Raw genomic sequence first — 26,921 nt, forward strand, 5'->3', positions numbered from 1 at the left:
ACTAACTTTTAGCCTACTATTGAAATATATCATGTTTACCCAAGTGCAGGTGCGCGTGTGTTTGTGCGATGAGTGTGTGTGTGTGTGTATGTGTGTGTGTGTGCTGGTGATCTAATCCACTTTACTATGACAATCGCTCGTGGCAGTTAAAATGATAAGCAGCAGGTTAATGCAGGTCAAAGTGTTTGATCTCACTCTGTGTGTCTGTGATAGAATGCATTGTGCAACACTCTCTTCCTGTCTGTGTGTGTGTGTGTGTGTGTGTGTGTGTGTGACAGGGACAGACAGCTTCTGAGAAAGGTAAAGAAAGGATGCGATGAAGAAAGAAAGAACACGCTGTCGCCATAGGTGATGACGAATGGTTAGTCAATTCCAGGCAGATGGCCAGGCACGCGTGTGAGTGCACGGAGATGTTTTAGTGTGTGTGTGTGGTTATGTCTGCTACACGGGCAGTGACAAACAGCCCGACGCTTCAAGGCACCGAGCTGGCCTCTGAACTGTCACTACTATGGATTGGCTGAAAATATTAAGGCCGCCGTAATTCAGCCAATGACCTGATGTGTTTACTGCTCTGGCGTGTCTGCCGGTGCTGAGCAGGAATCAACACAGAATCAGAGTCAGCTTACTGAGGTTAAGTACGCCTAAACAGTCACACCCACTTCACTAGTGTAACACACACACACACACACAAACCTCCTCTGTTCCAAAAGCAAGGCAGCAGCAGATGTAAACAGCCTGCGACGCTCCTCTACTCATCCTTTTAGAAGTCGTCCATAAAGACAAAAGTCAATTTGTCCATCTGAACAGCAGGAAGGCTTTTCCTCTGCTGCTGGATGACGCATCATTTGTCCTTTGATGACAGGATGTAGAAGTTGTTTTAGCTGAACGTGCCTCTCATTAACCTGCCCACTCAATCCAGGACCTCCATGTTAATGAGTGTGTGGATGCGTGTGTGCGTGTGCATGTGTGTGTAAGAGACAGAGAGAGAGAGAGACAGAGCAAGTGGGAGTTAAGTGGGTGAGAGTGTGTGTATTGGTCTGCACTAATGCCCTCTCAGGCCCCCACTTTAGACGATAACATATCGAATCGTATTCTCTTTCTTTGGAATGATAACTCCTCCTACCGTGCTCATATACCAACCTTTATATGTGATGGAGTATAACCTCATGCAAGACTTTGGCTCCTGACGCTGCTCTATGTATCGCTCTGAGCAACTCATGCAGTCAGCTATGAGCAGCCATGTTTCAGGAAAACAACGTTAGGCTGCATTTATATACCCAAAGCACAGCTGCAGTCTATATTTAGCTAAATTATTAATCACTGATTCAATTTCTTACCAAACACTGATTTCCTCAGCGAGAAAGAGTGAGTGAGTGTGTGTGTGTGAGTGAGTCAATACAGGAGTGTTATAAAATACCACACAATAAGGTCTCTGAACGCACCACAGTTAGTAGGCTGCGGTCACAGTAAAATAAGTTATTTTGGGGTATTAGGGTTTTATTATGTTGTTTAGTCGGATAATGTCGATGATTGATTGATGATCAGCTGTTCTAATGACATACAGTGGATAATGTTTCTCCATCCTTCCGTCGCACTCGCTGCCGTTATGATAAAGATGGTGACACAGCAATGAAAGAGTGATCATCTGCACCTTCCTCTCCTCAGCATCTATCCACACTCACTCCCCCACTAGTTTGAAAAAAACCCAAACCAACCCTTTTTCACATTCCGTGGGTGCATAAACGGCTCGGGGTGGCGACGCACAAACACAGAGAAGCGCATCGATGGAGCCATTTAGACGGACAAGTTACTCACCTCCCGCAATGGCGAGGAGAGCCAGCAGCAGCAGCGGCAGCGGCAGCGGCGTCGGCCGGCGGTCCATCGTCATACGCGCGTCCGAGTGCGCTCCGATCCCGCAAGGTGTCCACCGGGGATGGAGGGGACACACACCCGCAATGTTTCTCCTCTCCGCTGCTTGACGATCCGCTTATCCAACGTCCCCTCACTCGATACCTGGCATGGTGACGTCACGGGCTCTCCGTCGGTCCGCACGCACACAGCCAGCGGGTCGGGGTGGGGGGCGGGGAGCGCGGATCTCTCGTAGCCGAGCCAGGTAAGCTCTGCGCCGGGCTCGTTCTCCTGCTGGCTCTCCGTGATGCGCAGGGGATGCATGGGGCGGGGCGGGGGGGTGGAGGGGTGATGCACAGAGGATTGGTGTGTGTGCGTGTGTTTGTGCGCGTGTGTGTGTGCGTGCTAGTGATGCCAGTCCCCCCACCGACACACATCAACACAGCCCCGAAGCAAAGTGACTATAATATTCATCAGTATTCATTTTCACCAGCAGTGTGTCAATCCTGCGTCATCACCAACACTGTTTACATATATGCTAAAAATGTACCAAAGTGCATTTTTACGTTTGCATCAGGTGGCTGTGTTTACGTTAAAACCCAAGAAAATCTTCCTGCATCTTCTATATCTCTGATTTGAGGAAAATATAGAGGATCGGACACAAACCATTACAAATGTAAATATCAGGTGTGTTGAGGTGCACACATGCAAATCCATTTAATTATGGCCGATTAGCAATTCCACATTATGTAACAGGTGTGTGTGCTCTGTGTGTATTTGGCAAATCCCCCAAACTGCCTGAGCCTATGAGGTAATGCAGTCAGGAGGAATCTTCACCCACTTAAAGCTGGAGGGGTCAAAGCTCTGCCATTCTTTCTTTTTTTTTTCCTGTCTTCCTGTCACTTTGCATCCCTTCAAAGTCCATTTCTGTTTTGCCTTGTCCAGGCCAGTGAAGTGACCTCTAAACCCAACCTACAAAGTCATGCATGAGCTGAAGGAGGGAGGAAACAACAGGAAGGGAGGGAGAGTTAGGTATGAGCAGGTAGACATGAGGTACACGGCATGAAGGCACAGGGTGAGAAGGTAGGAATTAAGGAGAAAAATGAGAGGAGGGGGATCAGAAGAGCGTGGGAGGGAGGGAGGGAGGGAGGGAGGGAGGGAGGGATGGGGAAGAGTAACCAAAGGATATGGGGAGGAGGCGGTTGCCGTGGTGACTAAGGGAATCCAGAAAGCTTGTAGAAGGAACGACCTGTTTCTCCTTCATTTTGTCTATTTTCATCAGGGGACGACACATGCGCATCTGGTACGCACGCACGCACACACACAAACACACACACACACACACACTCACACACACGCACACACACATACACATTCCTGCACAAGAAAGGTACACGTACCAACAGCACACACAACCACAGGTGCACAAACACGCCCGTGCACATACTGAAGCAAAGTCTTTCACAGTAATGCATCCTCTCACAAGCTATCTTTATGCACTCTCCCTCTTCCTCTTCCTCTCCCTCCTTTTCTGCACAGTTCTTCTCTCTCCCTCCCTGAATGAGCTGACCTGACAGTGGTCCTCCTCTGCACTGAGTGCTGTGCATCTCTCTCTGAATTATTTAATAGCTGGGACCCCCATGAGTGCTTGTCTTCCTCCCCAACACCCCCTCATGCTCTCTCTCTCTCTCTCTCTCTCTCTCTCTCTCTCTCTCCCCCTCTCCCTCTCTCCCTCTCTCCCTCTCTCCCTCTCTCTCTTTCCCATTTCTTCTGCCACTTCCTGTTTTGCTGTCATCATTGTGGCGCCTGCTATATTGCTTCCCGTGGTGCCACTCTATGAATCACAGACTGCACAACACTTAATGATACTTAACAAATGGCAACAATAAAAGAATAAAGAAGCAACTAGGATAAATTCTGAAAGCAACATACCCAAATAGAGGCACTTCCAGAATTGTCCATCTGACTCCCCAGGCCCATTGTTTATTTTGACCTAGTTTGCAATTTAATTAAAAGAGCAAAGAGGAATAACTACAACAGCTCATAGAGACGGAGAGAGGACTGAGCTTTTGTGGTGTCTGCTGTTGTGTAACATTGCCAGTTGTGACAAGTTGACTGTGAGCCCTTTTCAGCTGGAGAGGCCGAGCTCAAGCCTACGCAAGTAAACATCTGCTCGACTGTTTCTTTTCTGTTTCAAATCCTGCTGTAGAGGATTTGACCCCATGATTTCACCCTCAGAGAGAGGGGGGATCAATGACGGCTTTGAAACCTGTTCTTTTACACATCAGTAAACCACTTAATTTCTGGCACCCTCCATTCACAAAGCAAGCTGCTTATTCTGCGAGGCGGCTTCATTGTTACTATGGTCACAGTTATTCATAGATGTTTTATATCGGGGGTCCGTGTCTCCTCCCTCTCCTCGTTCCCGGTAGAGATCGCCCTACCTCACTCTGACTAATCACCATGGCAACCTGGTAATCCCTGAACAGAAAAATTCTGACACTCATTCTCCCTTGCGCACACACAAACAAGACTGCATGCACACGCACATACAGTACACACACACGGTGCATTCTCGCGTCCACACAACCACGCACACACACACAATAACCAATACCCTGGCAAAGCAGTGCTGCTGTGTTTACATATCTTACCACAGACACATGCTCCCATGCAATAAGCAACCTCGTGTGGTGAGAATAAAGCTCCTCTGTGTTTAGTGAGGAGATGCAGAGGTATAAATATAAAGCGGTTTGGGGGAAATTGTGTGAGTAAACGCGTCCACATATGCACTGCTCATGTATGTGTCTGTTTGCCTGTGCACACGTGTGAGTGTGTGTTGACCACAATAGGTGTGAGCATGTGTGCATGTGCGAGGTTGTGTGTAGCCGTAATTGATTTCACACTCAGGTCAATGGTTTCTACAGCGAAGAGAGAAGCACACACACTCACTGCGGTTTTGCTGTTCTCCGACCCCTGCATGCTGCATGTTATACAGAGACACTATGGGCATCAAAACCACCAGGGGATTTAGTTTCAAATGAATTTTATTATTTAGTGAATAAACATCTTACAACATTAACATACAGTCCATGTCTGACAATATAATTTCATACATACATATTCATTTCATACATACGTCATTTATGCTTAAGAACAGTTTTGGATGAAGCATGTCGGTTCATGTGCAATAAGTAATATAGCTTTTGAACCTGTTATCTCAATGAGCACAAAGACTTCTGAACAGACATGCGATTCACCTACACACACACATATGCACGCTGGTCCCGACTCACAGTTTTCTTGGCTGGGTATTCTAATGTGATTATGCCCTTCCCACTACAGTAGTTCTAATCATCTAATCAATAAAGGTCTTTCTCTTGACCGACAGAGCGGCTGGTAAATGAGTCTGATTTTCAGTATAGATCAATAGACTGATTGACACATCTGATGGATGAATGAATATACTCCAATCAGGTGTATTGATCCTACAGGCCAAGCCTAACTGCTAGGCGCCCTGTTAATTGATGAGGTCAGCACCTCAGCCTGAGGCATCTCACTTACAGATTATAGGCCTCCCCAATTACTTGAAAATATCAGATTGGTCAAACTAAGTACAACTAATCATTTGCATTTTGAGTAGTATGGAAATCCATTTGGTTTGTATATCATCCAAAAATATGGCACGGTGGCAATAAAAGGACGAATGGGGAAAGAGACTGCACTGCTTATTTGTAGTGTGTCATTTTGACCACCAGGGTGTGAATGAAAGAAATACAATTTAAAGCCAGAAGGCCAAAATAAAGATATGAACTTGCTCAGGTCTTCAAAATAATCCAAAGCAGCACATCTTTGAATATGTGTGTATGTGCACATTTAAGTTTGTGCATGTGTCCGAACGCGTTTATATGTCCTATGTGCATGTGCGTCTCTAGCTCTGTGTTTTTCTTTTCTGTACACGTCGACTGCGTTCATCCTTGACACATGTTCAGTGTGGCCTGAGTACAGGATGCTGCAGGGTCATGTGCTCTGCTCCGGTGAAAGGCAATCTGTGTGTGCAGTAGTGGTGGACCAGCTCAGGGATACTGGAGAACACGCAGCTACTCTGATCCAGAGTGTAGACCAAGCCCTTACTGCTCTTAGTCTGGGCCACGATAATGTGCACACAACTCTGACTGGTCCTGGTGAGAGAGAGAGAGAGAGAGAGAGAGAGAAAGAGAGAGAGATAATTCAGAAAAGGCCTTTCGCAAAGAGTATATTTCATTTATCCCCCAAGCCAGATTGTACATTCTCAGAGTTTAGCAGCAACAAATGAGCATGAAGCTGCAAACCCACACACAGGTTCATGCACATGCACATGCACATACACAAACACCAAACATACCCTTTTTCACTTTTTTAAATGTCAGTCTTTACTCAAGAAAACCTGTTCCTGGCACTCTTATCTGGGTTGTCTACACTACAGATGACACATATCCCTGAGCATCATCGCCTCAGAGGATGCCGCTACGCTGGCAGTTATTTTCTTAGTAATGGCTTAAAATAGATCAGGCTCAGTCACTGTTCAAAGCAAAAATGACCTTTAAACAAACCTGAAACCACCTCAGCTGGCAATCACACGTGAACTGAAATAAGCACGGCTGCTTTGATATTTAGTCTGTAAATATGGGATAAATGTGTCCCATGCCTAAACTGGATTAATGTCAATCCATCTCACTGCCAAAGCTACTATAGGTAAAACACTGTGATGGAAAGTAGAACTAAATATATCTTATAAAATCACAATAAAAAGCAGACACACTCACTTTAGAGCGATGGAGTATTTGCTGGTTCCTGATTCGCTGTCTCTCACCAGGAAGCTGGCTTCCCTGCAGCGCTGCAGCTGAGCCTCAGCCTGCTGGCGACTCACACTGCCATGGTACCAGCTTAAAGATGCAAGCCAGGAGGGAGGGGAAACACAAAGAGATAGCAGATCATGTCAGGCGTTGACATATGGAGATGAGTCAGATGTCAAATTAATGATAGGTGACGACGGAAAGAGGGAAAAGAGTAGACGGAGGGAAATAAAGAAACAAGGATTTATAGCCGAGATAAATCAGGGAGGCCTGAGCTACAGTGTCAGAGGTGAACAGGGGAGGGCAGAGAAAGAGAGAGATAAATAAGGAGAGTGGACATGATGGAGGCAGCGGTGTAAAGGGAGGACGACACACATGGACACATGGCGCTAACAATAGCTACAGGCCTAAGCCTTATATTAACAAGCAAATGCTAACACGCTCTAAGCATGTTCTAAACATGTTAGGAAAACAATGCCAAGCCTAATGAGATCATGAAAGATGGGTCATAGTTTAGTCCCTTGTGTTGATTCAAACAAATATCCCCCTTAGGGTACAAACCTCATCATTCATCATGTTACCAGCTGTCAGTGTTTCATTATACACACAGCGCCAGAAGCATTTTTTTTAAACTGCACCATCTAAAATACTGTCTGAAATCTGAAAAATTCCTTTACGAACATAAAGGTTCACCATAAAGGTTTACCGTTGTTTTAATTTATCTTTTATTCACTCTTCAGCAATAAGCAGCGAGGCTTTATTTTGATTAGCACTAATGGCCTGACATGAGATATATAAAGCCAAATGTCTGGATCTAATTTACTTTATTTCATCTGTTCATCCATTGTCTAAACCCCCAATGGGGACTGGAGGCTATCCCAGCATGCTCTGGGGCAGGACGCAGGAGATCAGTCAGACAGAGCAACACTTTAACATTCAGCTCTATGACCGAGTTACAGCTTCTATTTCAACTGACCTACACGTCACACAGATGCTGCAGATTCCGCCATCGATTTATATGATTATACAGATAATTAGACGCAGGAATGGATCAAATATCTCCTTCACTCTTTTATCATCTCTTGGTCCTTCTTACCTCTGTTTTTCCAGGGGCAGGCTGGGGTCCACTTTGGTTGTCTCCCCATCCAGTGGGGCGCTGGGGGAGGTGGGGGACGGAGGGGAGAGTTTGGTCGGGGTGGAAGAGGGTGAAAGTTTGAGGGTAGGAAAGGAAGGAGACTGGGGTGTGAGAGGGGAGAGCTTGAGAATGGGAGAAGAGGGAAAGGAAGGAGAAGAGGAGGACGATGAAGAGGAGACAAGTGTTTTATTGTTCCAGTTCTTCTGCCTCAGGGTGTGTTGTTGTTGCTGCTGCTGCTGCTGCTGCGGCTGCTGCTGCTGGCGGCTGGGGGCGGCTGCGCTCTCTTTAGCGGGAGAACAATCAACGGCTTCAAACTGGGCTGGAAGCAAGAGAGACAATATCAGGCTTTCATACTACAATTCTATCAAAGCGCGCCAACGCCACCAAAGTAAACACATCTCTGGAAATGGATTAAGCGGGGATTGTTTAGCTTCCTGTGCAGAGCAAACACAAAATTGTTGTGGCATTACTGTACAAATAAAACTCATGGCATCCTTCCTCCACACCCTGAGCCCTCCACCCTGAGCCATTATCTCTCTCTCTCTGTCTCTATACCTGACAGGGCTCTGACAATGTCCTCCTTTCTCCACTCCCAGGGCAGCTCGTACTCTCCAGCTGGACGGACATCAGACTCCGGCCTGGTGACGGGGATCCACACCCCCTCACTGGCGCCCTCCTGTCCGCCCTCGTACGGTGTATCGTAGATATTGGGGGGCGTGGGCTTACCGTCCTGCTTCCCCTCTCCCTGGCCTCGATCCAGCAGAACACACACCTTCAGGAGGTCCTTGGAGCCCCGTCTGCGAACCTCTAAGACAGAAAGGCTCTGATATCAGTTACAGCCATGGACTTGTGATGTAGGCTTTTACAACAGCATCCATCAGTATAATGTTTCTAATAGCTGAGCGGCTCTCTAGGCATAGATTTCAGGAATCTCTCATCCGGTTCGTGTTGTTCATCCATCAGTGTCCATAACTCTGCTGTGCCCTTCAATGAGTGTAAAATAGTGAATTAAAAATAAAACTTTATTGCACATTGTTAGTCTTTTTATAGTCTTTGTCAGCAAGGTCAACACACTCTTTTTATGAATGCTTATTTGACAGTTAAATGTTTTTATCAATGCAGAATTTCAATCTAGAGTGCACTCACTAAAACACAACATCCATTTCATTGACCTTTCTGACCCGTGGGAGCACATAAATTAAATCTGTCTGTACAGTGAGATTTGTTCTTCCAGTCTTTCTTACTCATATTTTATGCTGACGATTTGTTCTCATTGTGTTTGTTTTGACAGGTCGTTAAATTTTTTTTTTTTTTACACGGGAATTTCACTTGTTGTGTTTTTGCTGCCTGACAGGTAGCCTGGGTGTCTGCACTATTGTATGGCCAAACAATGGAGCTACAGGAAGAAAGCTGAACACGGACGCCGATTGGCTGACTGACGAGGCCGCTTCCTGACTGCTGGGAAGTGATTGGGGGAGACCGGGGGGACCTGTAGGTTCTGGGGTGGGGTGAGGGGTCTTTTGATTCTTTTCCACACGTAGGGGACCATACAATATAGTAAAGTGCGTGTGTGTGTGTGTGTGGCGTGGCGGTAGGAGGGGGGGGGGCGGGCAGGCAGTGGGGCCAGCTTCCTATCAGGAGAATGGGGCAAAGGAAACAGAGGCAGGAGACAGGAAGCTGGAAGAGGAAGCTGCACCCATTGTCCCTGCACAACACTGTTCCTATAGCAACCGCCAGCAGAGAGGGAAGTCAGGGGAGAGACAGGGTCGAGATTTACTGTAAGTCCCTTTAAAAAAAAAAAAAATCAGAACAAGCACAGACTACACATGTAAGACGAATTACATGAAATGAGAAAAGCTAGAATTGTTCCCTTTCCTGGCACCAGACTACAGCACTCCATCACTGTCTGCTGTCAGCGGGGTAATTGCAGACTGCATCGCCCTGATTGTACTCCGAGTGCTCTTGTTACTGTAATTGAGTGAATTGTTTATGTACATTCAGAAATCAAGTCTTCTACTTCCATTGAGAGTTTTTCCATCTTGCGGTGTACTCATATGTTTTTGTAAAGAGAACATTTAGGGTCATGTGCAGGAGATGTTACATTTCAAATAGCCTCAAATCTGTAAAATATTCATTTCTTCAGTCTCTGAGACAGAAAAGGAGAAAAGCACTGAATCATAGAGGGTTGGATATCAGGGTGCCGTATTGGCCCATACATGCATATAACTGAGGAAGATGATGGTCCCTTTGTGTGTGTGACCTCACCTGTGATAATGACCTGGGCGTCATAGGGCTCCATGTAGCCATCATTCACTCCTGCTCGCTCTGCCTCCCTCTGCTCTTTGGTTTTCTCTGCATCAAAAGGATCTGCATAGTCCTCCAGGATAATCAGCTGTGAGCAGAAAGAGGACATCAGAGAAGAAGAAGAAAGAGATGGGACATTGCCTGTGTGTGTGTGTGTGTGTGTGTGTGTGTGTGTGTGTGTGTGTGTGTGTGTGTGTGTGTGTGTTTGTGTATTGGTGTTGATATCCATGACCGAGTGACAGCTAATGGGTGACAACAGGAAATACTTGTGCAGAGAGGTCAGCGCTTTGTGTTTTAGTGTGTTTGATCTGAAACAATGTAGTGAAACTGCATTGTTGTCTATGGAGAGCAAAGGAAACTGAATAAGGGGTTAAGTAATGCAGTACAAAGGAAAGCACAACCTCAAGCCCACAGTGAGGTTCCTTACACTGTTTACTGACTTTTAAGCTGTATTTTTGCTGCTTGTGGGCTTTGGTTAATCCATAAAAAGCACAATAACATGAAAATCAAAAGTTGATACATAGGAACTGCACTTGCTGTGGTTCAATTCCTAGAAGTTACTCACCGTTGTTTTAATATCCGGCCTTTCTCTCTCGTTCTCGGGTGTCTTCCTCTCACTTACTCCGTTGCGTTTGGGGGTCTTCTCTTGTTTGTCCACTTTGATCATCCTGCTGATGTACGCCTGAGCCAAACTGGACGTCTTCACCGGCCGATTCTCATCTGACGCCACTGTCTCCACCTTGAAGATCTTGCGTCCTTTACCAGATGTTAAAGTATCCCAGACTGTTCCACCTGAACCCGCGTTGTTGCGACCCAGTTCTATGGCAGAATTCTTCCGATTCCTCCCCGCCAGTAAGCCCCCCACCCCTCCATCTTTACGCTGAGTTCCTTTCAGACTGTCTCGAGAAAACGCAGGTTTGGCCCGAGCTTGAGACCCAGACTCAGACGCAGAACGGGCCCGTTCGTTTCCATTCTTCAGGTTGATGGGGAAATCTCGGAACCATTTGGCCATGACTGCCAAACTATTGACTTATTACTAATTCAAACTTGTACAAATTGGAGGTATTTTGTGCGTTTTTGCATTAGCTGCCCTTCAGGAATAAAGCTATTTTAAAGTTGAACCGACTTTACGCACATCTATTTTACGCAACACTCGTTTAAAGTCACTCCACCAGAAAGCTTGAAACTAAAATTCAGTTGCCTAAATTTAACAGAAACTATTTTATGATGTAGAATTGATTTCCAGCGTCTGAAAAGCCCGAACAATCAGAAGAATCCCTGTGCGTCTTGGAGACCATCAGCCAGTTTGTCTTTACGCTGATTCAGCATGCACCTGCAGTCACAACTATCCCAGCAGTTTGAAAAGTAGCCTCTGCAGTGCGTAAACTCGGAAGAACTCAAAGTTTTTCTTTGAACCAAGTAAAGATCCCATTCCCGGAGCGTGAGACAGTGCGTGTTGTCTGTTGACCAGGCAAAAGTGATCAAGCGAATGGAAAGTTGTGAGCGCAGACTGAGAGTTGTCGCTGGAGTTTATGGGGGCGTGGCCGCGTGGACTGGGCGGGGCGGGGCGGGAGGTTTATAGATTCATAAAGATTTGATCAAAATCATATTCAAACTACTGCAGTTGTTGGCCTAGAGCTAACGGACGACTAACAATCACTAAAATACAGTTATGACAGCATAATTACAATATCAAAATGTTCTATTAATAATCAAATTGGTGTACACCTGCTATATAAATGAATACCAATATACATAATATAATAATATAACTGATGTTGCTTTTGCCAAATCAGTACTTGCCTTTTTACAATTGAAAGTATTAAGTTCAATTCTTAATTATTAAACTATTCTCCGGTCCTCAACCTCACTCAGACCGCCTGTGCCGCCTGTGTTATGTGCATTGCTTGCGCCATCTACTGGCAAATCTGAGAAGCATAAGTAGGCGTCAGCTTCCTTTCACCTTCATGTCTTTGGCACTGCTTATTGTTTGTTTATCTTGGTAATAGTTTTTCCATCTGCAGTCATGATCAGGATCCGTATTTCCCTCTTTTAGGAATAGAATTTGGTACGACGCTGTTTAATGATTGACTTGCAAACTCCACCAATAGTCGAAGCTGACACTATCTAAAACCCCGCCTTATGTCTGGTATTGGTCCAATCAGAGCGCATCTTGAGGCGATGCTGGGCGGGTCGTTTCCATCCCCGACAAAGGTAACAGGTTGCTGAAGGCGCATAATGAACTTAAACTGCAGCCCGACAGAGTTGTTTTTCTACCCACGAGTTACTTTATTAAGGTGGTTTCAATGAACTTGGTGGAGAATATCTGAATGGTTATCAAGTGTGTCGACGTAACGGAGGCGAAGTGTCAAAGAGAAGTGGAGGAATTACTTCAGAAAAGAGGTAAGTCAACGTCAGGGTTGTTTTCATAGCCAGACAGCTAAAGCGGACAGTTGGTCGCTAGCTGACCTGTCAAGTTAGAACTCTCATTATTTCATTGTAAACCGGGACACTTATACCGCCCCACAACTTATATCTGTAATTATTTATCATAGTTTTGTGTCCGGAATAATTCACCGAGGGTTCTTTTGGCAGACACCGTAGCTCGGAAGCTAACATTGACCGGTATTTGGGTCAGTGTTGCCTGCTAACGTTACTTTAATTCAACTTTTCAATGAACCTGCCAGAAAACCTTCATCCTCAATGTATTTCAGGATATCTGTGTTTAAAAAAGGAGGAAAGAAAACAGTAGTTACACATATTCTGTTTTGGAAAGGAAAGGCAACACGTTAAGACAGCAGAAGTTGTATTTCAGACATGTTATCGTACTTATTATTCTACTCGCCGCTTTGTTTTGGCCCAAATCTACATTTTAGTTACACTGATGTTTGAACCCGATCAGATAAAACTAATTCAGACGGTTAAGAACTGTAGATAATACTTTTAAGTGGGTAACAGGCTAAAGGCTTGTGTCACTTTCAGTAGTGGAGTTCAGTAATTATAGTGTTGAACTTGACCTCATTAATAAAGATTAATGTTTAGGCAGAGCAAGCTTGAAATATGAAGAGTTCATCAGTTGCATTGGTGAACAGAGATGAAAGGTTAATCCGGCAAAGGCCATTTAATCACCCATATGTACAGAAGATAATAACAAAGTCACATTAACCTGTCTCTCTCTCTCTCTCTCACTCTCTCTGTGCATGTAATTGAGACAGAGAGAGACAAGTGTGTGGAATGTGGGAGGAGGGAGCGGCAGCGTTTATGTGCTCCTGATGCGGTGCCATTTGTGTACTATTTGGTAACACTGGAGTCTCTTTTTGTTATGCCAATGAGCCTCTTTGGAATTGGAAAGTGGAATAAATGGCTGTTTGTTTGAGCGTGAAAGAAGAGCTGAGGCAAGTGTAGAGAGAGAGAGACAGAAAGAGAGAGAGAGAGAGAGAGAGAGAGAGAGAGATTGACTGCCGGAGAGGAAGAGGGCCTGATTTGAGTGAAGAATGTAATGGAGAGAGGGAATACTCCAGGTCTGCCCATTAATAAGGACTGAGAGGAAGGCAGCAGCACTTTTACTGTTATCAACACCTCCACAAGTTGATTTTCAGGTTCAGGTTCACGTCTGTGTAGCAAACTGCTTCACCTGGAGGAGCCATAAAAACCTTCATTATGATTTTGACTTGACAAAAAAATCACATTGACCTTAATCAGCTAAAACAAACAGGTTTTTAAATGCACAATCGGATTAAGCCAGAGTTCTGAGAATCTTTACACATATCAGAGGCATGTTGTTGTGAATTCTAGAGTTTTTGTGAATTTTTCTCTTAAATTGACCCCAGCACTTCCTCACATCAACACCTCTGTCTCCTGCATCAACTACTCCTCTGACACCCAATCAAATATGATCAAATAATTATTTAAACCATAGATCAACATGTCACATTGCAGGACTGTTGGGAGGCGTAGATAAGCACTTAAAATGGAAGAGTGAGCATATTAAACATCCAAACACGGATTAGAATATCTGCCTTCGTTAGGAACACAGTAAGAATAATATAAGACTTTAAAGGATATTTTCATCAGGCCTTTAATTGTGACTATTTTTACTCTCTGAGGTATTTCTTCTCAACAATCAGCTTCTGATTTGTCGTAGCTTTATCAGTTTTACCGTCCAGGTCTGATCAGAAGCACCAACCAGTACCACACTGATTTGTGGAGTCAGCAGTGGCACCGTCAGGACATGACACACTGCTGATGTTTCTTTTCCCTCCACGCCCTCTCTAATCTCCTAATTATATTTCGCTTTCCATCTTGGATCTTAAGTGGGAGGCAGCTCCAATTCAATTTACCCTGCAAGAATTCAATTTGACGGCGAGTCAGCATAACGGTTGAGTAACGCGACTAACACCCAAATCTGAGAGCTGCAAGTGAGCCTGAAATAGCTAGTGTGTAGTTTAACTGCTGCCACAGACGGGACTTGAACACGTGTTTACCATGAGTGAGTTCCTTTACGGGCCTTGGTGTTCTTATGTATTATGGGAGTGAGCGAGAATGGAAAAACACGTGCGTCACATGCAAATTTATACAGATTAATGATTAGACAAGAACTTGTTTGCTATCCTACCTTCAGTATTGTGAAAAAAGGGCTGTTTATTTTAGAGAGGTGTGGAGGAATGCTGCAGGGTATTGGTAGAGATAAAAGGATGGTAGGCTGGATATCAAACTTTTAAGTGCTGAAACACTCTCGCTGTAATTGGATAGACAACGTAAGGGAGGCGGACAAAGAACAGGGGGATAGTTTCGGCATTCTCAGGATTGCTGCCCTCATTTTCCGCCCCACATCAGCCGGACAATAGGATGGTTTCCCCTTCACCCCTGTCCCTAGAGGGGCCAGCTCTGCTGTTTCCCTCAGCGTCACTCCGGCACTGGAAAGAAACACACTGATGAGGAAATGTAGACAGGGCAGAAGTTGAAAGAGACAATTTGTCAAATGGCCTTGATTGACATTGCGTGCACCATGTTGCTGTTACTGCCTGTGCTCTGTCCTGTTTACAGTTCCATATCTCTTGCATATTTATCTCACGTACAAGTCGTACTCAACGCATCACCCCAATTAAGATTATCATTACTAATCAAATAAACAGGGAATGTGTGGAATGCAGTAGACACCCTGTCCATGTCCATGAGAGAGTGTTTACTTGATCGTTGTGTGAAAACAGTGGGCCGCAAACTTCACGCTCAGCTGCACAAATGTGATGTGACAGCGTGCGTCCTCGGCAGCTCCCACAGGGTGGAAAATGGCCCAAATGTGCATCTGTGAGGAGCAGGTCTGTGTGTGGCGTACATGTACACACACAAACGGCATCAGTGTCGACTTCATCTGTTGCTGCTCCAAAGCTGTTTTACTCTGGGAAAATCATTGACTTTGACGCACAGACACTAGAATATTATTGCTCTTTGCTCGCCCGGCTGACTGTTCGCTATCACACTCCGCTCTTCCTCCCAATCTGACAGGCAGTTGAGCTGTCGTGCTCGTAAAGCCTCTCCCCTGCTGTGACAGGATATTGGCTTGTTTTGGGCTTCGTCATACAGCTTCCGTTGTCCATTTGGAAATACAAAAGTGTGTGTGTGTGTGTGTGTGTGTGTGTGTGTGTGTGTGTGTGTGTGTGTGTGTGTGTGTGTGTGTGTGTGTGTGTGTGTGTGTGTGTGTGTGTGTGTGTGTGTGTGTGTGTGTGTGTGTGTGTGTGTGTCACAATTACAGAGCTAGATGATTACTTTTGTAGTGTGTTTCCATGTTTGTATCGGGGGAGGAGGGGTTGTTCACAGGAACGGAGCTTGAGTTGGAGTTTTATCAAAAGGCACTGATAAGAGGAGAAAAGCTGGCTGTTTTTCCCTCTCTCTGACTTCACCCTCCCTCCTTTCGGCCTCCCTGCCCACTCTGTCTCACTTCAGCAAGCATGGGAGGGGAGGAGGAGGAGGAAGGTAGCGAGCGAGCGCAGAAGTCAGGTGGTGGTGAGATGATAATAGGTTTGAGGTCAGTTAAATGAACCATACTGTGTAATGACCTGGGGATGACTGTTACTTCTAGATGAACTTTCACACACTCACACACATGTAATGCAGTGATATTGAAATGATAGTAACTCACTCACAGGGAGTAAAGGGAAAGCCAGGGAGTGTGTGGAGAGTGATTACAGATTTACAGAGTGATTAAATGTAAAGGTTGTGACCGCTGACTGGTTTTCATGGTAAATCCCATCTAAACACATTCTACTCTAAGACTAAGAGAAACTGGTGAGATACGGTCGTCTGTGTCTGAATGAAAGGATAATGCAGTTTAGTTTCTGGTGGTGAATGAGTCAGAAAAGTTGGCTAAAAGCATCGAAGTGCACAAGGGGAAAGTGATATATGGGTGTGTGTTTTCAGGTTAATGACTAATGAAGTTCATTGAGGACAAAGTCCACATGAGCACTCAAGAGCCAGAGGAGTGTGACACTTTCTAAATCTGGATTCCTGCTTTTCCTTGAAGCAGGACGGCTGCATTTCCCTGCTTTTGTGATTTCAGCCATCTGTGTTTATTCGGTGTAACATTTGCTTTGGTTTTGCATTAACTGAAGAAATACTACAAAAAATACATCTTTATAGTGAGGTGTGCAAAAGATTTGACTGCCGATGTTATTGATATTTGAAGAAGTTGGGTTCTAGTTGCTTTATTTATCAGTTGATGAATATTATGTCAGCTCCTTTCTCTGACTCTGTCCTCTCCTCTGTTGTGTTTTCAGCATGAGCACGTCACCCTCAGGTCGGAAGACCCCAGTCGATTACGGTGTCCAAATTCGCTTCATCAACGACCTCTGTGAGACTGGTGGGGGGCAGCCCAAGGCCCCGCCCAGGACAAAAACCCACAACGCCTCCAAATATGGCGTGGCGGTCAGGGTGCAGGGTATCGCCGGCCAGCCCTATGTTGTCCTGAAAGACGGACAAAAAGGAGACTCGTACGGTGTCCAGCTCAGGACACAGTACCCCGCAGGTTACGGTAGCCTTCCTCGCAGGACAGAGAAGGCAGAGTCAGGAACACAGGGGGCAAATGTAACAGGAGGAGCAGGGCAGGGAGGGCCGCTGCGCCGGGCTCAGTCCCATGGCTCACTGTTGGATAGGGAAGGAGAGGGAGAGGGAGGGGCAGGCAGTGAGGGTGAGGAGTTTCAGCTTCGTAGGCCACCAGGGGACGGGAGGTCTGGTAGCTATGGGAATCTGGATGGAGGGATAGGAATAAGGGGGGTAGGAGGTGAAAGGTGTATCTGGGATGATTCATATCACACAGGGCTCAATGGAACAGGGGGCACAGCGCAGGCTGGCCACAACTTCCAGCACCCTCCCCAACAAGCAGACGGGCTTCACTCCACCTCCAGGCAAACTCCTGTCAACAGAATGAACAGGTTTGATGGTGGCAACACTGGAGGCCAGCAGAGAGTCCATGCTCCTGCACACCACGACCCCAGAGACGCAGCTCCTCTTCTCACCCCTAACCCCTACTCCTCACCTCCTTCCTCAACTCACAGCAGCCACGATGCTGCCACCAAAGTTATTGCCCACTCGGCTAATCAGTGGCCTTCGCCAGGGAGATACGTCACCGTGGAGACGCCACTGGCCAATCGCAATGAGGCGCAAGTAAGTACAAAATTCCTGCCTGAGCACTCTGTTGTTGCACTGCTGATTTCAGATAGATCTAAATACCACAGTGCATGCAACATAGCAAGAGTAGTTCTCTGATCTGTCTGAAGGTGACCCCCGACCTTTTGCTGGACCAGGGTCCAGAGATGAGCAGTGAGGAGGATCAGCGGGCCATGCAGGCCATATACAGCATCCTGAGAGAAGGGTAGGGCCTTCTTACTGCATGACTACCTAAATGTTTCCTTCCTCAGAGTCCTTTGTTAACATCTAAATTAACAATCTTTGCTCTGCTTCAGGACCAATGACAGTGATGTGGTCATCAAGCACAAAGTCAAAGTCATCTTTCAGAAGATTCAGAACATGAAGGTTTCTAACTCTCTGAAACTGGAGAAGGCTTCTCCTTCCTTTATTCCATATACAATGAAGAAATGGTATCTACAAACCTCTAATGTGTCCTTTCTCTGCCCTTTCTTCACCAGCCCAGAGAAAGCTCCAAGGAAGAGTGGCTGAGAGAAAAGAGAGAGCTTGAGAGAAAGATGGCTGCCCTGCAGGACAAAAGGAGGGTAAGGCCAAAAGCCCACATACAGACAATTCATCAGAACACATCTCACATTACCACTGTATGATCAGAGCTTAGTATAAAACATGATCTGCAGTCATTAGAGCCTTTTCCTTTCTTTTTTGAGACTCAATTCTTATCAGTAGGTGTCATTTTACAATGCCCGGCCCTGTAAGTGAGATAGGTGAGAGGGGGAGACATTCAGAGGATGTGCTGGAGTTGTTTTTACATCTGGTCTGATAGTTTTGGTGCCTTGCACCCGGGGTACCAGCTGAAGTCAGCAGACCAATCGGAGACGGCTGCTACAGGAGAATCTTCGCATCCAGAAACCGACCTGCTGCTTTCGCTCTAATTACATGGCGCAATGCCAACACACACACCAGCAAAGTCCCCTTAAAATGAGAGCCACCAAGTGTAGGAAAGAGCTTTTGGTTTTAGTTAGGATGCTTCCTTGAGTGTTTTGTCTTTTGCATCTAATCTAACTGGGCTGGGGTTTCCTTTAAGTAGATTAATCTGCAGATTCAGACTCTTTATATCTTGGGTGAAGGAGGTCGGGCAGGTCATAATCTATAATGGGTCTTAAGAACTTGATCCCTTATGTATATTGGTTGACAAGCAAATTCAGGACTGCTTTAGAATTCCACATAAACTCTTTGTCTAAGCCAAATGTCTAATGTTTCACAGCTCTCATTTATTCTTCATGCGTACCTGTGTGTAGGCCTCTGGTAGCAGTTCAGATCCAGTGCTGAAAGCTGAGCTGGAGTCATGTCTGGACAAAAATCTGCAACTTCAGGAGATGTTGGACCGGAAGAGGAAAGAATTAAATGAAACACAGTCTGAGTAAGGACTTGGGAGCACATACACACTTAAACACACTTCCAGAGGAAACCAGCACTGGGCGTGTTTAGGGGCAATTTAACGTTGTCTGTGTGTCATAGTGGTAAGAGTAGAGAGGAATTACAAGCCTTTAAACACACACACACTCATCACAGTTTCTGTTTACAGCCTCTATACAAACAGTTGCAAACCTTATTCAGTATCAGGCCTAACTAGTTGTATGTAGCATCGCTGAGCCGCATGTATGTCCTCTTTCCATGCAGGCTGACTCAGCTGCGTATGGACAGAGAGAGAGCAGAGTCACATGTCAGAGAGATGGAGGACCAGCTGGCTGAACTCCAGGATGAACTAAGGAGAGAAAATGGCGGCAAGACGGTAGAACACAAACATATTCTCTAAGAAAAATGTGCACAAATATGAAAGTCTTCAAGGGGGTTTATGAAACCCCCTTGAGGTTTGTGAAACCCCCTTGAAGGGGGAGCTACCTACGAGGGAGTAGCTCAGTGGGTAGAGCTTCCGCCGGTTCGAGTCCCTGCCGAGGTGCCCCTGAGCAAGGCACAGAACCCTCAATTGCTCCCCCCTCTGCGAAGGGTGGTAATATAATGTAAGTCGCTTTGGATAAAAGCGTCTGCCAAATGATCATAATGTAATGTAATGAAACATATCACCTGGGGAAGCCGTTTGTACCGGGCTACTGGAGAATACTGTGGGCTCAGTGAATGTTTCCAATCCCATTCTAGCAGCTAGGTGGTGCCAAAGAGACGTCATTGTTTCACAGAGCACAGAAATCAGTTTAAGAATTTAATGGAGATTTGAGCAAATTCAATAAAAAGATGAAACCGCACATTATTTTTACAGGCGGATGATCTTAAAAGCTTACCAGTCACTGATGTCCAAGATTTTTGTAAATGTATGTATTGTTAATGATGTGTGTTTGTAACAATATCTGTTTGTGTAGGACCTGATGTCTTGTCAGGCAGAGCTTTCAGAAGTTTGCCACCTGAAGCAGAAGCTGGAGGAGACGTTGAGACACAGAGAGAGGGAGCTGACGGCTCTGAAAGGAGCCCTGAAGGAGGAGGTGGCCACACATGACAAAGAGATAGAGGTGCTCAGAGAGCAGTACAGTGTGGACATGGAGAAGCTTCGGAACAGCATGGAGCAGGTCTCGCAGGTACACACACACACACACACGGCCAGTTTAACACTGAATGCTTCTAAACATTTGATATGAAACAGTGTGTAAAAGCATTGTCCAGCATGATCATTTGAATGATGAGTGAGTTATCTTTCTATGAAAATGGCAACGATTTACACACTCTCCCTCTCCCTCTCCCTTTCTTCTGTTCCCCCATTTAGTCGCACGCGGGAATCGAGGCTGAGCGTTTGCGTGTGAATACCTCCGTTCGTTCCCTACAGCAAAAGCTAGAAGACTGCAGAGACGAGAGCACCCACTGGATGGAGCAGTTTCATTCCACGAGAGACGAACTTCGCACAACTAAACAGGAGTGAGTGCACAAACCAACATGTCAGAATTGTTCACACAATGTATTCCTTATGAATTTCAGTACCTCTTCTGTGGATTTTGCACCGTCACCCTCTTTGCACCGTTTCTTCTTTGCAACTGCTGTACTATTAATGTGTGTCCGTCTCCTCTCTTTTATCCTCCCTGTTGAATGTTTCTCTCCTCTCTGTCAGAGAGCCATCCAGCAGCCCAGAACCACCGTGAGAGAGTCACTAATCGTATTCCTGTTTAGATATACAGACCTGTAGATGAGCATAGCTGTTCTGTTCACTATCTGATTGCATTGTTCAAGGCCATCCACACACAGCCTCAATCTGTGCACAGCACCAATTGGTGTCTTCCATCAGACACCATGTGGGCCGCATACAAAGAAATTGGTCTCATCGGTGACAGATGAGCAGCGGAGGTGCTGTGTTCTAATCAGATGAAGTTTTACACATCCAGTGTTGCATTTTGTCAGTGTGTTCAGTTGCTGTGAACAGTGAGTGTGAGCAGCATTGAGATGGAGGAGAGGTGTGGATGGTCTTTGGTTGTTTAGCAAAAACCTACTCTAGATGTCCTGTCTCTCATTATGTAACATTCAAATACTGATACATTGTCTGTTGACTGAAAATTGATCAATCACTGACTTAGTGACCACAGCAAATGAAACTAAGCACACGTGTTGTGATTAAACGATACAAGCCAACTCTCTTGATCAGACAATCAAGCAGTATTATATTTGTGTATCACGGTTTGTTTAGATCATTTGTGTGTGTGTGTGTGTATTTCTTTTAGACTTCTGCAAATACGTCTGGAAAAAGAGGAGTTTGAGGAGGAGGTGAAGGAGCTCCAGGACAGAGTGAGCACAATGAAGCAGCAGAAACCAGATGTAAACCAAGCAGAAACGCTCAACAAGGTGCAGTTAAGCACACCTGCACATACTTTTCTTTAAAGACAAAGTATGAGGGGTTCAAGATTTCACCAGGAAATGTTTTTCTACTCAGGAGCTCCAGCGTTGCCAAGCCGATCTGCAGAAGGCCAAGTCCGAGCTGGAGAAGCTTCGGACAGAGTCTGATAAGAAGGTCATGGAGGTCATCGCCTTAAAGAAATCTCACCAGGAGCAGGAGGCGGAGTTAAAGTATGAGACTGGCCGGCTGAAGGATCAGCTGCAGAGATCCAAAGACGATTCTGCCAAGGCGCATGAGAAGAACAGACAGGTTTGTTTGAACTCACAGCGAGGAGCAAGTGTGTGTGTGGGGAGTGTGAGAGAGTATGTCACAGATTACCAAGAACCATGTGTGTGTCAGAGTGAAACTGAGCAAAAGTAAAGTCAACACTGAAGCCTCTAGTGTTTGAGTGCTTTTGCTTGTGACAGAGACTGCAGTTCCATTTCAATAACAAGACAAGTCAAGTTAACAATCCCTGTCTCTGTTTTCTGTGTTTAAAAATGTCCATTACCTCTCTCATATTTTCTGTCTCTGTCCTCCTTCTGTCCTTGTGGCCGTAGCTCCCAGACCCAGCCATCATCTCCGAGCTGGAGCGTAAACTCAGTGAGGCACACGGTGAAGTCAGCCGGCTCAAAGAGAAACTCTCACTGGCTGAGGATGACCTGGAGACCGGCAAAACCCGTCTGAGCCGATCTCAGATGGAACTTCACCTGCTTCAGGATTCCCAGCAGGAGCAGGAGTCGACCAATGCACGTCTCAAAGAGAAGCTGTCTCGACTAGAGGTAAAGACTGATGCGCAGTATGTCACAGATTACCAAGAACCATGTGTAGCATATCCTGAAAGGAGGACGCATGGTAGAGCAGGTCTTGACAACCAGTGTGATGTCCCCAGACTCAGCTGCAGTCTACCGCTACAGAGAGCTCAGAGACGGAGCTCGCCCTCCACACAGAGGTGAGAGGGCTGAGGTCTGAGCTGGACGAGACCAAGAGGAAAACGTCCAGAATGAGCCAGGAGCACAGCGATCTCAGTCTGTGTGTACAGGAAAGAGAGAAAGACAAAGAGACACTCAGCCAGACTGTAAACCAGCTGGAAGAGGTTAAAAGGCAGCTGGAGAGAGCGCTAGAGAAAGTCAGCAAAGAGGTGAGATGAAGAGAGATACTTCTTATACCTTCAAATACTGTGTGAGTGTTTGTAGCCTGGAGCATCCTGGCTGATCCCCAGTAGGGTACGTCACATAACATCTTCCTCTCTGTCTCTTGTTAGCATGAGACGCTGACTGTGTCCTCCAGAGAGGAGGTGCAGGCTCTAAGGGCTCAGCTGGAGGAACAGAGGGAGAGAGCACGCAAGGAAATGCAGGAGGTACAACGTCACGGAAAAGACGCTCAGGCCGACCTTGACAGCAGCCACATGAGTCTCAGGAGGCTAGAGGAAGAGGTGCGTGTTTGTTTGTTTAACTGTCTATGTTCATGTCTGCAAGTCTCAAGATATTTGTTGTTTTTATTGTCTGCTTTGAATGAGTGTAGTGTTGTGCATGACACATTCATAATAATATACCTTGAGCATGTGTGTCTGATTACGTTGCACCGTGTCTGCCTAGATAACCCGTCAGAAGAAGGAGCTTCTGCTGGTTTGTGAGGAGAGAGACAACCATCAGCTGGATAAAGAGCTTCTCACCAACAGACTGCGGCACCTTGAGGGAGAGATAGAGGCCAGCAAAAACGGCCACAATGACAAAACGCGGGAGGTTCGCATTCTGGAGGTACAGTGGGATCTGTTCACCTGTTCTATTCTTCTATTGTCTCCTCACAGATCAACTGAATTCATGAATGACAATAAATCAATAACGTTTGCCTCGTCACGTTCAGGACAAGCTGAAGCGTGTGGAGTTGGAGCTGGAGGAGGAGAAAAGCAGTGGGGAGATGCTGACGGTCCGAGTGGCCAGGAGCAGAGATCAGATCGATCAGCTCCGCGCCGAGCTCATGCAGGAGAGATCCTCCAAACAAGATCTGGAGCTGGATAAGAACGCACAGGAGAGACATGTACATATACCACCCCTCTGTTCACTCATACAACTAAAGCTTATTTGCATGTGAATTAGTCATTTCACACACATTTTATGACCTGGTTTCAACTCACAATACAAATACAAAGCAAACTCTGGATCCTTCTCCTCCTCACCCTCTGTTATTGGTCTCACTATGTCCGCGTGTGTCCCTGCAGCTAAAGGAGCTGAGGACTCGTGTGGCCGACATGGAGGGTCAGTCTCGCTCCTCGACGGGAGTTTCTCAGCTGGAGAGCAGAATCCAGGAGCTGGAGGAGTGTCTGAGGAGTGAGGAGAGGTACAGCACAACATATTGGCTAGATTTGATCAGATCTTAGTGGTTTATCCAGATTTGGGATTTATAATTTATATAATCTATCTTTTAAATGAATACTAAACTATTGTATACTCTATAGAGAGAAGAATACTGTGTTGGCATCACAGCGTCGCCTGGAGAGGAAACTTAAAGAACTCACCATGACCCTGGATGAAGAGAAACAGCAGCACACTGAACAGAGGGACCAGGTAGAGATGCAGGCATATTCAACTCCACCTTTACTGCCATCAATCAAATGCTGCGTTTCTCTGCAGCTTACACATTTGCCTGTTTTGTAGCTCACTCTGAGAGTGAAGGCCCTTAAGAGGCAGGTGGATGAAGGGGAGACGGAGGTGGACAGGCTGGACGGACTGAGGAGGAAGGCTCAGAGGGAGATGGAGGAGCAGATGGAGCTGAAAGACGCCTTGCAGACCAGAGTGACAGCGCTGGAAGCCGAGCTCAAGTAGGCATTTCTCCATTTCCCTTTCTCATCCAGCCAGTTATTCCCTATATGAGCGCCTGGTTAGGATTATGCAAGACAGCTCCTGGCAGCCAGCGTAACACAGCTGTATGTGTGGGTGAGACACCATCTCCACCTTTTGATCTCACATGAGTAAATGAATCAGAAATGATGCTTCTGCCAGTGAACCCATAATGATTTCTTGGCTGTTACGCACAATTACAGACAGCTGTAGAGATTTACACGGTTTCCCTAAGGTTCATTATTTGACATTATGATGGGCGAGACGCATATCAGCAGTCACCCACATGTGAAAAGGTTCTACATTAAACTGGAACAGCATGACTCAATTGCCACAGGGGGAAAGGACATGTATGTTATCCTTCTTACTGCCAGCAGAGGGAGCACAGTCGCAGGATAATAACCTGCTTGTGCCCATGGAGGATACAAAGTGGAAGAAAAAGAGCTTTTAACACTTCACAGCGTAGGATTGTGACTACGGTAACCAATGGTGACAACGACGGTTGCGTGTTACAGGAGGAAGACGCAGGCAGCGATGCGTCCAACTTTGGATTCATCGGCCCTCAGCTCAGACGATGACGACAGCCTGTACGACCCCACCAGCATCACCTCAATCCTCACTGGGAGCAACCTGCAGACCAGCGCCTGCTGAAAGAGCGGCGGAGGGGCGGGGAGAGAGGGGCAAGACGTAGCACTGCCGGGGAAGAGCTGGAGGGTAGTTTAGGTAGAGTCGGATTAAAGCCAAAAGGCAGAATTATGTGCACTATAGACAATGAGGCAGGGCTAGAAGAGCGTGGGAGTCGACGCACTGTAGATGTTGGTAAGGGCACAATCGTCTACACTGAATGGAAGGAAACAAAACATCCCAGGCATGCAGGGCTCATTTCCTTCTCGGTACAATGTGAATTCATGTTGTCCACAGTACAGTTGGGAAAAACCCCATTGTGTGTATCTGGTACACTACCAAACACACCGGTAGTCTAATGTGTAAAAGTTTGGGGCAGAGAAAGGAACTGGAAGCAAAGTGGGACAAAGCATTTCAGGATTCAGATTCTCTTGCTGATTCTTTTTTTTTTGACTGATTAATGAACAATCCTCAAATCATTCCGAGGTGTAGACAGTTTACCTTTGAAGCCACAGTGTCAGGGTGAAATATGGAGATTAAATCTGTGCTACGCCATGCACACAGATCAGTTTAGGACAAAGAGATGAGGGTAAACCTTTTATGGTTCAACCACTGAAGAACACATGACCAAATGCTGACGACGGGAGATCACAATACGCACGAGTGTTTGCAAGAGGAACTGCCTGTGATGTAACCAGTTTATCGCTGGTTAATATGTGAAAACTTCTATATGATGTTTTCAACCAAATCTGGTTAAATACTTCAATAATGTCTACAATCTGGATTTTGTTTACTACTTCTTTGTTTTCTCTCTTAGATTTTGTAGGAGAACATCACACAGTCTGCTCTGGAGTGTGTGTGACTCCTGTGTGTGTGTGTGTGTGAGGGTAGAGCAGTCTGACCTCTAGTGAAGTTACATCATATATAGGAGAAGCCGAGAAGGAACAAATACAGTATAAAGGTACGGAGGACATCAGGGGTCAGAGCTCATTAATAAAGTAAATAAATAATAATGACAAACATCTCTGTCTTACACAAACTGTACACAACATGTCTTTGTAGAAACGGCACAATTTCTATGCATTCCCCCCTTTATATAGAATCACACATGTACGTTCATGTCATTACAGTTGCCTTAAATTGTTAAAGGAGTTTATAATTGTGGTCTTATTATCCTGTTATTTGTATCTGAATCATTGTTTTGTATTGAACACTTAGAAGATTGGCACTGCTGCATTCTGCTGCACACTACACGATGTCATGATCACATCCTGTCACTGAGAGGGTGAAGCTGAAATATGCTACTAAATGATTGGTAGGACTGTTGAGTATAAAGATGCTTAGTATATAAAGATGGTACATACTGTAATCCTTGACTGGAATAAATCGCACTGTGAATTTAATTCTCAACATAGAAGTTTTGCGAACATTTATACTGTCGCTACAATAAAATAAGCTAATAATCTGATTCATTCACTGTAAGATCAATGAAACAGCTTCTTTTTTTTAGATCATATTGTTGATTATGTTTGTGAACATTACGGTACAGCACCTTCCAGCTGTAACTGCCTCTAACCACTAATTACAAATGGATTACAGGAGAGGTTCCATGTTGCTCTACATCCTCATTCCTCTGTTTCTGTGGAATATGAGTTTGCTTCAGTGGAAGAAGCTGCTGCAATAAATAATCTACAGCAGAGATCAAAGCAAATCCACCTGACGCAACAAATTGAAATATTTTGCTTTACAATTTAAAAACAATGGGATCCTTCCACAGGTGAGGGTTGATTGAAAAGTTTTGAGACTGCTGAATCAGGAGTTACAGG

At 45.6% G+C, this 26,921-nt stretch overlaps 2 protein-coding genes across 5 annotated transcripts; one reads left to right on the forward strand and one right to left on the reverse strand.

The window, feature by feature from the left end:
- Nucleotides 1–4,877: 4,877 nt before the first annotated feature.
- Nucleotides 4,878–11,598, reverse strand: she (Src homology 2 domain containing E). Its single transcript, XM_076153901.1, has 6 exons — nt 10,688–11,598; nt 10,084–10,210; nt 8,374–8,625; nt 7,780–8,137; nt 6,654–6,773; nt 4,878–6,029 (listed from the first exon to the last, which is right to left on the reverse strand). Exons 1-6 carry the CDS (start codon nt 11,132–11,134, stop codon nt 5,837–5,839), a joined length of 1,497 nt encoding a protein of 498 aa, XP_076010016.1. The 5' UTR covers nt 11,135–11,598; the 3' UTR covers nt 4,878–5,836.
- Nucleotides 11,599–12,337: 739 nt separating this feature from the next.
- Nucleotides 12,338–26,505, forward strand: cgna (cingulin a). 4 transcript variants are annotated; one of them, XM_076153831.1, is made up of 20 exons: nt 12,338–12,525; nt 16,896–17,781; nt 17,895–17,989; nt 18,081–18,150; nt 18,264–18,347; nt 19,062–19,183; nt 19,444–19,555; nt 20,139–20,351; nt 20,537–20,685; nt 21,480–21,600; nt 21,689–21,901; nt 22,192–22,413; nt 22,524–22,772; nt 22,896–23,066; nt 23,230–23,391; nt 23,498–23,671; nt 23,853–23,971; nt 24,090–24,198; nt 24,289–24,452; nt 24,987–26,505. In XM_076153831.1, exons 2-20 carry the CDS (start codon nt 16,897–16,899, stop codon nt 25,120–25,122), a joined length of 3,570 nt encoding a protein of 1,189 aa, XP_076009946.1. In that variant the 5' UTR covers nt 12,338–12,525; nt 16,896; the 3' UTR covers nt 25,123–26,505. The 4 variants fall into 4 exon arrangements, with proteins under 4 accessions (XP_076009946.1, XP_076009944.1, XP_076009945.1 ...); XM_076153829.1 differs by lacking the exon at nt 12,338–12,525 and adding an exon at nt 16,066–16,147; XM_076153830.1 differs by lacking the exon at nt 12,338–12,525 and adding an exon at nt 16,066–16,147 and having other exon boundaries at nt 17,922–17,989.
- The last annotated feature ends 416 nt before the right edge of the window (nt 26,506–26,921 follow it).

This window comes from Genypterus blacodes, unplaced genomic scaffold (genome assembly GCF_046128005.1).
Source record: "Genypterus blacodes isolate CSIRO-AG114 ecotype Tasmania unplaced genomic scaffold, CSIRO-AGI_Gbla_v1 ptg000059l_1, whole genome shotgun sequence".
Classification (NCBI taxonomy): domain Eukaryota; kingdom Metazoa; phylum Chordata; class Actinopteri; order Ophidiiformes; family Ophidiidae; genus Genypterus; species Genypterus blacodes.

What these genes read in the sequence shown, in the direction of transcription:
- cgna (XM_076153829.1), top strand. Translation starts at nt 16,071, where the DNA reads ATGGGAGGGGAGGAGGAGGAGGAAGGTAGCGAGCGAGCGCAGAAGTCA. An exon ending in TAGAGAAAGTCAGCAAAGAG is followed by an intron (nt 22,773 to 22,895) that starts GTGAGATGAAGA and finishes GTCTCTTGTTAG; the next exon opens with CATGAGACGCTGACTGTGTC. An exon ending in ACACTGAACAGAGGGACCAG is followed by an intron (nt 24,199 to 24,288) that starts GTAGAGATGCAG and finishes CCTGTTTTGTAG; the next exon opens with CTCACTCTGAGAGTGAAGGC.
- she (XM_076153901.1), bottom strand. Translation starts at nt 11,134, where the DNA reads ATGGCCAAATGGTTCCGAGATTTCCCCATCAACCTGAAGAATGGAAAC. An exon ending in CGCCCAGGTCATTATCACAG is followed by an intron (nt 8,626 to 10,083) that starts GTGAGGTCACAC and finishes TTTCTGTCTTAG; the next exon opens with AGGTTCGCAGACGGGGCTCC. An exon ending in AAATACTCCATCGCTCTAAA is followed by an intron (nt 6,030 to 6,653) that starts GTGAGTGTGTCT and finishes CTCTCTCACCAG; the next exon opens with GACCAGTCAGAGTTGTGTGC.